The 16,852-nt window shown below is 32.7% G+C and overlaps 1 protein-coding gene across 1 annotated transcript; it reads right to left on the bottom strand.

The window, feature by feature from the left end:
* Positions 1-1,462: 1,462 nt before the first annotated feature.
* Positions 1,463-10,153, bottom strand: LOC143066337 (glucose dehydrogenase [FAD, quinone]-like). The gene is made up of 10 exons (XM_076239300.1): positions 9,960-10,153; positions 8,923-9,112; positions 8,410-8,538; positions 7,784-7,905; positions 7,197-7,364; positions 6,013-6,163; positions 5,330-5,487; positions 3,591-3,765; positions 2,867-3,092; positions 1,463-1,967 (listed from the first exon to the last, which is right to left on the bottom strand). The coding sequence occupies exons 2-10, from the start codon at positions 9,056-9,058 to the stop codon at positions 1,712-1,714; spliced, it is 1,521 nt and encodes a 506-aa protein (XP_076095415.1). The 5' UTR covers positions 9,059-9,112; positions 9,960-10,153; the 3' UTR covers positions 1,463-1,711.
* Between the last annotated feature and the right edge of the window lie 6,699 nt (positions 10,154-16,852).

Raw genomic sequence — 16,852 nt, 5'->3', positions numbered from 1 at the left:
CTAACCATCTTAGATTTCCATCCTTGCAAATTAATTTATAATGAAATTTAAAAATTAAGATGACCATGAAACAAAAAGGAAATTAGTGTGCACACTTTGAATCCCAATATCCCGAAATTCGGTACCTCGGACGATTATCCCTGCTGTCTGGAACATCTAATTATGGTGTGTTTCACTGAACTAGTACACTTTTTGAGTAAAGGAACAGCGCTGAGGTTCACCTCCGGGTGCGAATTTTCTCACTGAATCGAAAATCTATGACAGGTAACCTTCGGCTGGTTTTTTTTTATCGGTTGTTGTCTCTTTGACATATTCCCCATTTCCATTCTCAAATGTATTGTTTGTACTAATTCTGTCTTCCGATAAACAATCACTGAATGAAAATATAATTTGTCATGTTTGTTGATAACACATTGTAGATTCGTAATAATTATAAAACACGTGTATACAGAAGTACTTAGTTGTATACGTGCATTGGTTGAATAACTTTTAAAATTATATGAATTTAAACACAACTAAACATTTTGTCTAATTAAATGTTGCGCTGACATGGATGCAGTATTATATATATTTATAGTTTTATACTAAGTGGATTTATATGTGACTTTTATTGCGATTTAAACACAAGAATATGTTAAATCATTGTAACTCTTTTTTAGGTGCTTTTGTTCTTATGTTATGCTCTTACACCACTATTCGATCTAATGTTAAGATAAAAAGGGGATGGATGCCATCACCCAAGTATTTAACAACACAAAATTCAATATATGTATGCCTGTCCGCAGTCTAGTTTTAAGTACTTGTTTTACGTTCATAGTTTTGTCATTATTCAGGCCCTTTTTATTTTAATTTGAACTGTTATACATTCTTTAATGTAAATGCATTTCATGTCTGAGAATGTTTAGTAAATAATGTAGAGTTTTGAGTGTTGCATGAAATTAAGAGACAGAAATGATTCAAATGATGTTTCGCGTGCTGTGAATTCATATTCAACCTACTGTTATATACGAGTACCAACGAAGTCAGGAATAGGTCTGTTGATCGATTAGGGTTCCTAAGCAAGTCGTTTGAAGGAATAGACATTGTTTTTTTTTGTTAAAATAGATTTTAAAAGTATTTAGAAATGGTTGAAGGCCGTGCGATGATCAAAATATATGTATTATGGTACAATGAATATACACTTAGTTAAAAGTAAAAGCACAAAAATATTGAACCCCCGAAGAAAATTCAAAACGGAAAGTCCCCAATCAAATGGCAAAATCATATGATAAAACACATCAAACGAATGGACAACAACTGTCATATTCCTGACTTGTTACAGGCATTTTCAAATGTAGAAAATGGTGGAATGAACCTTGTTTTATAGCGCTAAACATCTCACTTGTACGACAGTCGCATTAAATTCCATTATATTTACACCGATGCGTGAACAAAAAAGATATAATAGGTAAAATTGTCAAAATAGGAGCACAACAGTCATCAATGTGTCACAATTGATTACGCCATGTTTAATAATTGGAAATACAATGTTCAACTCCACCATTACCTCCTTTGATACAAAGTCACCAAGAAACTAGGAGGCAATCATTAAATAGTCAATTCACTTGTATGTCATTATTTCAATATACTGTTTATTGTCATTAACCTGAATAATTTGAATATGGATTTGTAATCTAAAATATATCTATTTTTCTTCCTAAATTACATGTTATCATATCAAGTTCGTTGATAACAACTTTTGTATTAGTTGGGATGACCATGCAGATATATTGGAAGTTTCAATGTCTTCAAGTTGAGTGAAAAACTTGGTATTTAGTTTGTTTCGTATGTCCAACACTGTATCTTTCCCCCTGATAAGATCTGCAGCTTTCTCGGCTATCATTATTGTTGGGGTATTGGTCTCTCCAGATATCAAAATTCTCATCACAGATGCATCAACTACTCGTAATCCTTGTATACCTTTAACCCTATAATAAATAAAACAAAATAATCATAAGGACATACTGGGGAAAAAAGGAGATGTTCTAGACCTGAAAGATCATTGACAAGTCTAAATATCTTATAAATTGTGCAATCCTTTCAACAAAGTATAATAAATTACTTAAATTTGTATAAACTCATTAGAACAGAATACGCATACCGCACTGTCATTCTTAGTTTATTAAGGTTTTTTTAAAAGGTCCATATTAAAGCCGTGCTTCTTAACATGTACACATAATAAAATAATATGGAAATGAACTCATCATATATATAGATACCATAAGGCTTTTCCTTCCTCAGAATCATTGTTTTAAAGATAAATTATCCAATCTTTTTAGTGTTCAATTAATGTTGAAACTTCAAGCTTGATACATATGTTGGTGTTTGTTTACTGTTGCAGTTCAGTGATTTTGTTGTTCCGTTATTGTCCTTTTATAGTTGATGTGTTTTCTTCAGTTTAAGTTTTTTAACCTCTTTTGTTTTTGCTGAATCTATTCATGACAATTAAACAGCGGTAAAGTACTACTGCCTTTAACATGTTTAACTACATTAATTGTTGTTTATAAGAAATAGCGCCTCGAAGAGTTGTCAGATCATCTTCAACCTCGAATAAAGATGCTTACCCATCAATACCTCGTATGATTTACATTATTAAAAAATCTTCCATGAAGATCTTATTTTTAGGGACACAATATCACATATAATCGATTCCAAGATAGCGACTGATCAATGATGATGATGTTTATAATTAAAAGACGAAACCCGCGTTTAGTGTACCTAATCATAAGCTTAGTACTTTTATGAATTGAATCCATTCATTATACAACATTCCCTTTTCTACCAGTCAAAAATGACACATATAAATTGGAAGTAAAAGCACGTTTACCTCAGTAAGGGATCCACTACCGATGATTGATCATTTATGTCACCCATTTTACAAGTGCCTACTGGATGAAATGCCGTTGTAGCAAATGAGCGAACATAACACGCCCAATATGAGTCACTGTCGAATGGTATGTCATCGCAAAGTCCAGGATAATCCCGTCTTATCAACTCTGCCCCAATACTTTGCATAGGTTCAGTTAGCACAAGAGTCTGTATTAATCTGACACCTTAAAAAAACGTTGCGTTCATTACACAGATAACTGAAAACATCACATTTTCTATTGTGATCGTGCTGAGTCTTAATTAATTTTGTCTTCATACAAAAAGTCAGCATGTAACGGTAGTTTGATAAATGAGAAATGTTAAGGTTTAATCTACAAATGTTCTAATATATATATTTTCATGTAAAAAGTTTCGTAAATAAAATATGTATTAAGATTTCTTTTACTGCATAAAAATATGGAGAGAAAAAATGGAAAGACTAAATACCTAATCGAAACTCATAAGTCGAAGAATAACCAACTCAACGGTAATAATAACAAGAACGAGAATGGAGGATTCTTTGTTTTGTAAAAAAAAAACCGAATAAATTTAACACGCATTTCTACAAGATATAATAAACATAAATCGACAGTAACAACTAGTAAAAACAATATTTATGATACAATAAAAAAATTCGAAATTTCAGTATACCTGACGAATAATAAACAAAACAATACGTTTACCTCTAACAAATCCAGCTATATCATCAGGATGTGAAAGGTACTTTGGATCAATCAAAGGATGCTCGAATGGATCTGTGCTGTTCAGCCGTATGGTTCCTCTACTTTTTGGATGTAAATAACTTGGCATGATACTAATCCCTTCTGATGTAGCATTCGAAACCATGTGATCAAGCACCTATAATAGTAGCATGCAAAAAAAAATAAAATTAAAAAGACGTAAATGTTTCATTCACCCCTATAGATATATGATTTTGATGGTTTACTGTGCTGTTGGGTTGCTTACAAACAGTGCTCATAACTCTATCACTGGCACTTTGTACGATCTCTGAAAGAATTGGATAAGTCAGCTCGATTGTGTATTTGAGCTTTGTCTGGAATAAAGCGCTTTATTCGTGAGTAATTTTTACGCCTTGTGTGAAAGTCAGGTTAATTACGTACGTACCATATAAAATCCATCATATATAAATACATAACCACGCAGTTTTTTGCACATCTAGAATTTAGTGTTTATTGCAGATACATATAAGTTTGTATTGTAAAAAATCAAACTCTGCAAACTCGGTAAATATGAGCTGTGCATTGTAAACGATGTATGGAAACTTGTACTTTGTATAAGTTGGCAATTTTTTTATCTCAAGTATTTGACTTTGCCTTCTTTTTCCTTACAAAATTGTCATTGTGCTGTTAATTTATGTTATTTTTTTCTCTCCTTTTATTATTCAGTTATCTCTTTTTAATCTCTATTTTTATTCTCCTTGTAATAATAATCAAATCATAACCTTTTTGGTACTGCAGGTGATATTTGTTTCTGGTAAATGGGAGATAATCCAATACTAAACCATGTTCCATCATTTTACACAAATGTGTTCTTTCATCAGATATTTGCCCAAATACGACCTATCAGCGGAACTTTACATGTCCTATGAATATGATCCTTTAACCTATATGAAGTTTTGAATGCTTTATATTTAGTTGTTTTGGAATTTTAGGTGTTTCACTTGGACAAGCCTCTTTGACTTTGATTTACATGTAATAAATCAAAGTCATACATACAAATATTCACTTGATTTGAGCAAAACTTTACGACAAAAGAGATGATTTCAGCTTTCCAATTGTGAACTTTCCATTTCTAAGTAGCAACATTCCAGCAGCACCTGCATACGGGGTATATATCTCCCAATTGATACGATATTCCCGTGCTTGCATTTCCTATCATGATTTTCTTGATAGAGGTTTGCTGCTCACAAGGAAGCTATTAAACCAAGAGTTCCAAATGGTGAAGTTGAAATCATCCCTTCGTAAATTTTACGGACGCCATCACGAGTTGGTTGACCGTTATGGAATAACCGTTTCACAAATGATATCGGATATGTTCCTTACGTCGTAACTACAATCCCCTTCCCTTTCATGATTATGGCCTACCGAATTAGACTATTTACCGGATTTGTAATCACATAGGCAACACGACGGGTGCCACATGTGGAGCAGGATCTGCTTACCCTTACGGAGCACCTGAGATCACTCCTAGTTTTTGGTGGGGTTCGTGTTGTTTATTCTTTAGTTTTCTATGTTGTGTCGTGTGTACTATTGTTTTTCTGTTTGTCTTTTTCATTTTTAGCCATGGCGTTGTCAGTGTTTGTTTTGGATTTATGAGTTTGACTGTCCCTTTGGTATCTTTCGTCCCTCTTTTGAGCCTACGGCCTCTTATGAATGTCCAATGAAATCAATCCTATAATTACCTTGTCTTTTATATTTTGCTTCCATCCACTTTTTAAAGCTTTAGCATCAGGTGCAATGTTTGAAAAATATATTTCTGTATCTGGGGAACCACTCATAACATCCTCTTGTTCTAGATTAGCAAATAATACAGCGTTGATGCCTGTTTCTGTATATAAACCTGAAATTAATACACAACATATTGAGAACATTAAACTTACAAACACTGACATTAATGGTTTTTAGAGAACCAAGCGTAAATTGTAGGTAAAGAGTTTTGAAATATAAAACCATATACTACCTTAACCTACCTTTAGAAACAACTTGAATGATTGGAAAAATGAAGATTATAGAAATTAGAGAATTTCAATAACCATAGGAGGAATATAAACAGACAGTAGCATGGCGAAATATAATTACGAAGAGACAAACAGGTTCACAAAACAATATAGAGAAACCTAGTGATTGAACAACACGAACCTCACCAAAACAGGTTTCATGGAAGGATCTGCAGTTCCTGCTCCACTGGTGAGATCCAGAAAAGACAATGCAATAGATGTTAACGGGATTAAAAAACACAGTTCAAGTTTATTGTTGTCAGCTGATGGCTTTATTGAGTTTTGGTTCCTCAACGTTTAATCTCTACTCACAGATTAAACTATAGCTAGGTTAACTGCAATATTATTTTTTAAAAGTTTTTTTTTACCTTTTTTGTCTATTATATACTTAAGGAATTCTCCAGAATCCGATAGTTTTTGTGTATTTATCGTCCAGTTTGCATTGACTCTGTAAGACATGAAAAACAGTAAATGATCCTGAAGATTATTTCCAACAGGCAGATCAGCATGCAACGGTATCTGAAATGAACACAATCTTTTTAGTGAGTTGAGATAAGTTAGTACAACTAAAAGTATCTTTGAAACATTGAGGAAAACCAATACATAGAAAGAATTGAAAAATACATATGAAAAACTACTAGTACAACAAATTATAAAGACAATAATGGGAGATTTTTCCCATTTTGGTTCTATCGGAATGAAACATTGTAAGCATTATCAAATTTTGTTTGTACTTCAAGTTTTGTTTGATTTTCAGAGTTTATAATTTTCTTTATAATTTACTTGCCGCAAACTATCTCGATATATTTTAGCAGAATTACTAAAATAATACTCATAACTAAAATTAAGAAACTTTCGAACAATAATCGTACATATTTTTTAAAATGTGCGTTAATAATTAAATGGCTACGAAGGTTATAAAAACAACAACCCAAAACACGGTAGTAAAGAAAGAAATAATACAATTATTGTGTATGCAGACCGCATTCATAACAAAACATAGACGAGTTTATTGTTTTAGATTCTTCTCAACACTGAGGATTAATGTACGTTTTCTGTTTCAATCTTACATGATATGTTTCACCAACTTGTAAAGTGAATAATTTACTTCATTCAAAAATAATAAGTCTTACTTTGGTCAATTTAACATTTGAAACCTTCATTTCACACTAAACATGAAACAGCTGACATATGTGTGTGGCTGGATTTAATACGAATTTCATTTTACAATAATATATAATGATATTTCAAGAGTCATTTAAGTATCTGTTTTGACTTTCAAAAATAAAAATATCCGTTAACATTAGAATTGTTACTACGTTTGCAAGAATGAATAGCTGATTTTTTTATGCTTTATCCAAAATTCATCTGAATTTGAATCATTATTCCATGCAGTACTAAAATAGGAAATTCCACTTGTTCGATTGTATTTGTTTAAGCTGTTTGAAATGTCTATTACAACCTACACATAATAACAGTTCATGTATTGTGAAAGTACTAATATAGTAACGAACAAATATTTCACAGCATCCTGAAATGAAAATATATATACTTTAAACTCTTCAAGATGTTCTTTAGGTCCAATACCAGACAACATCAATATTTGGGGGGATCTTACAACTCCTGCTGACACTATGACTTCTTTTCGCGCCATCACCATCATTCGACGACTATGTTTCATGTATTCAACCCCAACAGCTTTCCCTTTATGAATGACCACCTTAAAAGAAAAGGAAAATGTATAGTTTACTCTCGTATTTTCATCTCCTGTATATTGTTTATTTTAAAGTATGAATTATATGTATGGCAATTATCTTATGCATTTTGAGGAACACAACAATGAATTAAGTAGGTTCTTCAAAATTGGTGAATAGCACGAATACCGGAAGTGATGACTGTCATTGGAATATGAGTGCATGTTTGTGTTTTGTGGTTATTATTTGCCATTTTGTCGTTTTTCCTTTTCTGCCATAGCGTTGTCATTGTCTTTGACTAATGAGTTTGAATGACCCTTTTGTAACGTTCACCTATCAATTTTATATAATAACTTATTCCAATAGGTCATACATGGTATACGTGAGTACAAAGAGCTCACCAACAATGGAATGGGGTTCAAATACTATATACATTAAAATATACCTTTGTAACATGACTCTGTAGACTGACTTGAAGATTTGGTCTTCCCAACACTGGCCTGATGTAACATTTAGCAGTACTGCATCTTTCTGAATTTCTTATATCATTTTGAACCGGACAGTGTCCTGCATTGAAATTTGGGACTTTGTACATAATCGTTAAGGACACGAAAATAAACAACGTAAACTGCAATAGTTTTCATCAGAATGGCGTACAAATCAGTGCATTGTAATTGTTTATAAAAAAGAAAAATAAATCCAGACACAACAAACAAACAACCTCTATAAATCCAAACAAACAGACACAAATATGTAAATTAAGAGGATAAGCTATACTCTCGAATACTAAAGACAAATAAAGTGACTGTCATAACAAGAATACACGGGCAGGGTAGTAACTATTCTCAATATTCATTATTTTGGGAAAAGAAAATGATTTTCGACCATCTTTGTCGTCATCCGTTTCGTTTCGTGTTTAGTAAACTAATCCCATTGTATAAACCCTTGGCAGTTAAAAGTCTTCTTGATTTTACTTTAATCATCAGAAAACTAACTAATTCACAGATGAATATGGGCAATCATGTCTCCATGATAATAAAAGGTGTAAATATTGTTTTATCATAGACTTACCTATCATGTCAGGACTATTGCAGTCATGTGTTTGGAAACCAAGTTCAGCTGCCGCGCTTTTGAAAATTTCAGTTGCAGGATTGCCAGGCTCAATTGAAACTGTCATTGGACCACCAACTGACCGGTACACTGATAAAAGACGAAAGATTTCTGACTTAAAAGATTTTTTTCGTGTCGCATATTTATAAAACGGATAAATGTTACATGATCAAATATCGTTAGATTTATTCAAATTGACAAGATTTTAAATAAGTTTGCTTAATATATAACATAGAAGGGAGCATTTCTTACCTGAATCTATCAGACAATTCATTATTATGATTATTTGCATTACAAAATAATGCTAAACAGTTTTCTTTCGTAATGCATCTTTTAATACATCTTGAGTCTCCCGATTTTTTGTCCAAATATATTTGTTTTCGCTTCGTTGCACCACTGAAAAGACGTTATGATTGTTATATACAATAACCTATTACACATGTATGTGATACTTATTCCTAATCAAGTTCGAACCTTCTTTTTTAAGTTCAGGTATCTGTACATCTTCAGATTTCATGAAGTACGGAAGCACGTCCCTGTAACTCCAACCTGTACAACCTTCTGCTTCCCATCTATCGTAGTCTGACGGACTTCCACGGACATGGTTCATGTGATGTAGAATACTTGTTCCTCCGAGGGCTTTTCCAGCCGGCCAATAGTTCCGCTTAAAAAAGAACACAGTGACATTGTACACTAACAGTAAAAATATAACATCTCAAATTACCAATGAATTCTAAATTTGTCATGTGTAGTCCTGAAAAATGTGGCCTAGCAGGCGAATTGAAGCGTTTAACTATTTTAAGATAAAACAAAAGGATATGAATATTGAGTGCAAAGTTAGTGTTTCTATAATAACTTTCATCTGGTACACTCGACAATTGATATAGGAAGATGTGGTATGAGTGCCAATGAGACAACTCTCCATCCAAGCAACAATTTATAAAAGTAAACCTTATAGGTCAAGTTTGGAAAGCTGTTTATACAAAAAAATGCAAAATGTTGGAGAGCATCACAACGAAAAGTATCTAAAAAGAACAGTCAAAACGCTGTATCTGAGGGCTTTATTAGAAATTTTGCAGGTTATTTTTTTAACGATAATAAAATTGATAGACGCAATTAATTTATAAATGGACCAATACTGATCACCAAGGTTTACAGCAGTCGGTGAATGATAGTCTAAAAGCAGCGGTACCTACCGAGTGCTAATAAAAAATGTATGTGAATGATCTGAAAGCCAATCAATTTTCATGTGCGCAAAAGATAACTTATTCACCAACGTGCGTTAATGGATATATAAAGGTATAACAGAAAATCGAAAGAGCATAACAAGACAAAAAAAATTAAATAAGGAAATATTGTATTTAACGTGAACATTCAATGTATTTCTATATAATGTGGTTTCAAATAATTGGTATACTGTTGATTTTAATGGCTTATAATTAACATATACTAGTAATACATATGATCTTTCAGAATAGTTCTAGACCTTGATCAATACTTGTATAGTTTACCCTTCCATCAAGAGCATATCCTGCACTCTCTTGTTTGACTGTGAAGTATTGCCAGTCTTGTTCTGAGAATTGAAGGTGTGTCAACAGCAGTGGTATATCAACATATTTATTTTCCAAGTCTGAACCTCCAGCCTCTAATACTAATACTGTCACTGGGTCCTCGCTCAGCCTCGTGGCAAGAACTGATCCTGCTGTGCCGCCACCGACTGAATGATATACAGTAAATTTTGATATTTCTTGTAAAATCTATAGAACCATTTCAAAAGTAGTTTGTTATTAAGGTTCACATTTGAAGTCCTCTTCAATTAAAATGCAGATGCACGTAGATATGGTACTTGATTTCCATTCATAAAAAATGTTCTTGATGGAAAATTAATTTTAAAAAAATTGAAAGGATAAAACCAAATGGGAAAAAAAATAAGTAGAAATTAGAAAAATCCCCCAACAATGAACTGTATTGCATAGCCAACCTATCTATTGTTGAAAACCGTATATGGCACACAAACACTACGTGTCTTTTGAGTTGCTGACTAATTGGCGTGATCTAACACAGTATTTTATTCATGAAACAAAAGATTTCAGTTATATGCAAAGGGGAAGAAGTATGAATAAAAATGGTACAAGTTGCTATAAAAAAAAACATTTGTACCAGGCAAGTATTCGTAAAGCAGTTCCAACTGATTGATTAATTTCATAACCGCCTAGTTAACCTATAAGGTAAAGAACCACTAATGCAGGCTCTATCAGGAAGAACATTATTATATACAAGTAGTATATAATTCAAACAGACCAGTTTCTACGCTTAGATTTAAGATTTATTTGTAAAATGATTTGAAATGTTGAACACTTGTTGAAGACGTGCTGGATGATAATTTGTTTTCTGAAAATGATGGAGCAGGACATAGTGTAACCTGTTTATCTTAACCTTTTTGCACTTTCGACAACCAAGTGCGCTCTTATATGAACTGAAAGTTATGTTGTTTTTGTTTGAGAACAAGCCAGGCTAACGTATCGTTTCGAGTTGAAGTGGGATTCTAATTCGTAATCTTTATTTTAAAGACAAATGGCTTTTCTCGTTTGATTTGTTCGTCAGCAATAACAGACCTCAAAATGACAAATGTAAAAAATTCAAATGAAAAAAACAAGCAGTCTTATTATTGTACACAAAAATGAACGAAAACACATATGTTACGCAGCAACAAACGACAACCACTTTATTACAGGCTCCTGACTTGGGGCAGACACATACATTCCGAATGTGGTGAGGTTAAACATATGCATGTTGACTGGAACAAAATACTGTGTTATTCTACGTCAATGAGTAAGTTATGCATATAGAATAAATTATCTCCCCTGTAATGGCGCTGCCCATGGAAAAAATTGACGAGTAAAAAAAGTATAGTTTCACCCAGTTTACATGTAATTTACAACAAAACTTTGTACTGTTGATGCACACGTAATGTCCAGAAGGTGATTTAATTCAAAGTTTGTGCATGAGATGTTATTGAGAGGGGATTTTTTGAACTTTTACAAGTAACAAGGTACGAGACTCCTATCGCCTATATAACTGAAAACTACTTTCTTTTTATGACTATGGCTACCGTTGAGTCTATTTCTGAACTGAAGCAGCTTATTATTGGTATAGACAGGAAAGTAGGAATATTATCCAACAAGCTAGACAATATAGAGGACCGCTTCACACGCATAGTAACAGAAATAAAATCTGAGGTAGATGAGGTTAAAACTGAATGTTAAAAACACAAAACTTGAGGTTCAAAAGTTACGGGAGGACCATCTTGAGCTAGAAAAAGGTGTAGGCCACATTGAACTAGAAATTAACAGGGTAGCAGATAAGAAGTTGAATATTTTTAGAACAAGTCTAGAAAAAAAAATTCTATTCTGCATGAACAACAGGTTTTGTTAGAAAAACATGAGAGAAAATACAACGCCCTTGTTTATGGAGTGCCAGAAAGTGATAATGAAGATATACATGCGGTTCTTAATACATTTTTCATTCAAGATCTAAAAATAGATAAAGAAAAGGCCGAAAGCTTCCCTATTGCTAATGCGCATCGTATTCCATCTAGGCAAACATCAGACCAGATTAGAAGGCCTGCCCCTATAATTGTCCGCTTTATTCATCATGGAGACAAGCAGTACGCCCTATCTAAAGGTTATAACTTGTCAAACAAACACATGCGCATTGTTGATGATTTACCCCCAGTCATGAAAGAATCTAGGCATGAGCTTGCAAAGCTGGCTTACAAAATTAGGAATGAGGAACATCTGCAAACAAGAATCAAGGTTGTGGGAACGCGTATTCTCCTACAAACACGTACAAACTCAAAAGATAATTGGTTTCTTAGGAGGGAGGCTCTCTGTTGCTTACCTTACCTTATAAATGAGGATTGTTTGTTTTGATTTTGCCACCATGATACACTTAATTTACTTTTGAAAATATATTGACGGTCATTGAAATGTATTTAAATAACAAGCGCATACAATGTATATAATTTCTTCTCTTGACAAGCATGCTTGTTATTTATTTAAATGTTTCATGTTTTTCCCGCCAGCTATTAAGATCTATAAATGAATATATTTATCCATGTTTCTTAAACCATGTACTTATTATATATATTTCAGGTTTAAAAAAAAAAATACAGTAAGTAAAAAGTGCGCTTGTTTGATGTTTTTGCATTTTCTTATTCTATTTTTTGTTGTTGTGTGCTTATCTTTTTTTTATGTTCTGTGCTTATCTTTTGCTATTTATGTTGTGTTTTTGCTTTGATTTTTTTTATTTATGTTTTGCTTTAGAAAATAGTTTCATTGTATTAGCTTTTTTTGATTTGCAAATTCCTGCTTTTGCTTTGTATTTAAACCAAAATATATGCCTTTAGCGTGTTTAGCATGTTGTTATCAAACTTGACAATTCACCGTTTCAGAAGCTAAAGGCCAATTATCAATTGAAAATGATTATTCTTGAAATTTAGATGTACATGTACTGACAAAACTTTAAGCCAATTAAGTTACATTATATTATTCATAAACCAATCAAAATAATTTGGTGTACGTTTTACTCACATTGAGTTAGATTCTGAGATGGCGAATTAATTTCATATTGATTTATCTGATATAAATAGGTTCCATAGATAATAGATTTACTTATGTACACATGTAAATGATGTACAAGCAGTGGCGTAGCTTGCCTTCTGATTATACCGAGGCAGGGGGTCAGGGGGGTTGCGGCCCCCCTGAAGCTATAGAGGTTTTTTCAATCTGAACAAGAAAAAATCGTTAATAATAGTTGCTGTTCAATGTTATTTCATCATAATAATGTTAATTATATGCCTTACTCAAAGCTATAAAAATAACAAAATACGACGGTGAAGGTATCACATTAGAAAACCAATGAAAAGTCAGTTTCCTGACTTGCTAGCAGTTACAGAAAGCAGGAACATATATACATATATATGTACATTGACATACTGTTCCCAGCAGAAAGCCAGCTCAAATGCCTAATGTCTCCCAATATATTTCCAAGCCGTAGTACACTCTTATATAGTTGGCTGTACATCACACGTCAAATCACAAGAAATCATGACCTTGCTCGGTGGATAGAAGAAACCTGTACAAAATGTTCAATACAGAAAAAAACCAAACGCAAATATTAAGGTTTATTTGTAATAAGTTTTGTGATGATAATTTGTTTGGTCGTAGGTCACGAATCAACGAATTATAGATAATCACCACAAAATGACAGCTGGATTGAACAAACGAACTTCAGGATAAACAAGAAGAAAAACATATGCTACATGTAAAGTGTAGCACGGCACTTGTTTTAGTGGTGTATTCCTTCGAAGGTCTTGAAATTACATACTAGTATTGAATGATTTTTAACATTTTTTTTCATTCACGATGAACATGACAACCGGCGAATAACTAACATTTACTTTATTCTGAAGTCTTCATTATAAATGAACAGTATTTGATTGATTTTTTGTATATATAAACTGACATTATGTATTAACTTACAGACATATTTCTCTGGAATTAGTGATTCCTTTAAATATTTTAAATTCCCTGCTTGTGAAAACGTACTATGAATTTAAAATAGCGAGAATAAAACTTGAGAACCACAACATATAAATTATTTTCTGTGCACTATTATAAATGTAAATGCATATTTTGTTTTGTTTATAGTGCGGTGACAGAAGTGTAAAAAGTCGTCTAGATCGCGAGTTTAATCTCCCCAATTAACACACGGCTAAAAATGGTCTTAACTTAAAGACAAATATGTCTTCTTTAGTTTTTGCCCTGTCGTCAGAATTTCGTACGGTCACTTTTTTCTAAAAAGTCGTTTTAATGACTGGTAGTATATTGGAGAGTTTCAACCCCCCTTTTTCAAAATGAAAAAAATGGGCATGTTTGCTTACATTTAATTGAAATAGTTTTTCCTGAAGCTATTTTTACATGTCAAAATATGCTATTCAGTATTTTATTTTCTTCTAATCTATAAAATTTGTGAAGTTTAGACTATTTAAAATTGAGGTAATTTTAATTGCAAATTTAGACTCAAACTTTAGTTTCTTCTTCATAGTAGTAATAAAAATTATCCCATAATATTTTAAGCATATAGTATTTAATAATACTAATAAGTGATAAAAATTTCGGAACCAAAATACGAAAAAAACCTTAAGAAATCAATGGAAAAAGAATGGAGTAAAAATCTTCAATTTCAACACGGAACTCAATCACTTGCCTTCCGTCCCATTTTGTGTATTAGTCAATAATTTGCTCTCAAATGATATTATATAAATAACACATAGCTGTGAGGGTGATAGAGCAGATTGGTACCCCGAGAAAACATTGTCAACCGCGGCGAAGCCAAGGTTGACAATGCTTTTTCAAGGGGTACCAATCTGCTCTATCACCCTCTCAGCTATGTGTTATTTAATTTATTATACTGAACGTCCTACCATTTTTGTCTTTTACAGATAAATTTTATTTCAAAAGGATTTTCTATGACGTCACGTACATAACAACGTTACGAGTATTAGAAATAAACAACAAGATGTTTTTTTTTTTTATTTTGACAGTTAAATAATAAAATTTGATCCAAAACGTCAAACTTAAGCATTGTATTCAACTACTTGATGTAAATTCAATCCATTGTCCTTTAAATTGTCGATTTTTGATTGGTTGAGACGAGAGGGTAACATTCAAAAAAATTGTCACCCTCTCAGCTATGTGATAGAGTAAAATGACACCCTCGTATTAGCCAATCAAAATATGGCATTTTAACGTGAAGTATAATAAATGAAATTACTACCCTTTTCGCTATTATATACACATATTTTCAATCAAAGTGCTCTGATATATGCCACATACTTTGTTTGTATATGTTTATATTCTATGTTTTTTCGTTATAAAACATCAAATATACTTTGTCACAAAAGTCTTATTGTAAAATCAAAATAATTGACGGATAGTTTCAGTAAATATTCCGTGATATGTCACGTCCTTTGCAACTTGCTCGATTAAGTCCAAAGAACAGACAAAAGTCGTAAAATTTTATGCAGTGAATAAAAAAATATGCTAAAAAAGCCTCGATTGAAATTTTGAGTCCATTTACCAGTTTAGGGAAGTCGACTTCAGTGGCGGATCCAGAAATTTTCATAAGTGGGGGCCCACTGACTGACCTAAGAGGGGGCCCGCTCCAGTCACGCTTCAGTGATTTCCTATATAAGCAACCAAATTTTTTCCCAAAAAGGGGGGGCCCGGGCCCCCTGGCCCCCCCCTAAATCCGCCTATGGACTTTTGTATCTGCATTGCATAAAAGATTGGATGAGGGGAACATCAAGATGTTTCATGCGATAGCTGTTAATTTGAAGAACTCCGTGCAGGAAGTTTGACGACATACAATTATCTGACTGTTGTCCCTCAGTTTCGGGTATTCAGTGTACACGTTCTAGAATGCAGTCGTTCATCTGGAGCGCTTGAATATTTTGTTGCAACAAAACATTTTAGAAAGATAAAAAATTACTCAAGTTTGAATCAGATGAGCGCATTAAAAATGTTTTATCCGTGTCAGATAAAGTTAAAGTTGAAATAGTTTCCCGTCCATCTTTTAAACTTCAAGCACTCTGTAATTTTGGTTGCATTACAAAATATTTGCTAAAAACGAAAAAAAAAAATCCAAACCCGTGGAAGCAGATATTGCAGAACACGATAATGCTTTTACTAATTCTATTTTGGCTATTGACAACGATTTAATGGTCATTCCTCATGGCACCGTTACTTGATAAATATAGATCATTTCTTCAGGCTGATTCTAATTTAAAATAGTCTACATGTAAAATGCAGTCTAAACTCATTTATTTCTATAGAAATTCAGTTGTCAAACAACTTTAACAAGTTCAAGGCAAATATAACATATAATTTAGTATCAAATTAACTATTTTAGATGCCATATAAGCTTCTAGTCAATTGAAAACTGACCTCAAAATCTCAATGTCAACTGTAATAACACAAAAAACGGACAGATATTTAATTCCGCTGCAAGTTTACATACAAAAGACATCGAAACTCTAAAGAAGACTACCCAACTTTGGATGAATTGTTTCTTCCTTCTTAATTCAGTCAATGCCTTCGTATTTATTGCAATTCATTCTAAGGTTACTCAATGAAACTGCATACAGCCAAGACTATTCTCAGGAAATAGCACAAGAGAAATTGTGGAAATGCTAAGCAATTGTTGAGGCAATCATTTTTGTTTTACTCCTTTTCATTTATGATTGGCTTTACAAATGTACCGTGAGTTTGGTTCAAAACACATTGTTGAAACATTGAATGCCAATGGATTTTATGCTTCTTAAAATAAAGTGCGACGCTAT

The sequence above is a fragment of the Mytilus galloprovincialis genome, chromosome 3 (genome assembly GCF_965363235.1).
Source record: "Mytilus galloprovincialis chromosome 3, xbMytGall1.hap1.1, whole genome shotgun sequence".
NCBI lineage: Eukaryota > Metazoa > Mollusca > Bivalvia > Mytilida > Mytilidae > Mytilus > Mytilus galloprovincialis.
This window is presented reverse-complemented; position numbering and strand designations above follow the sequence as displayed.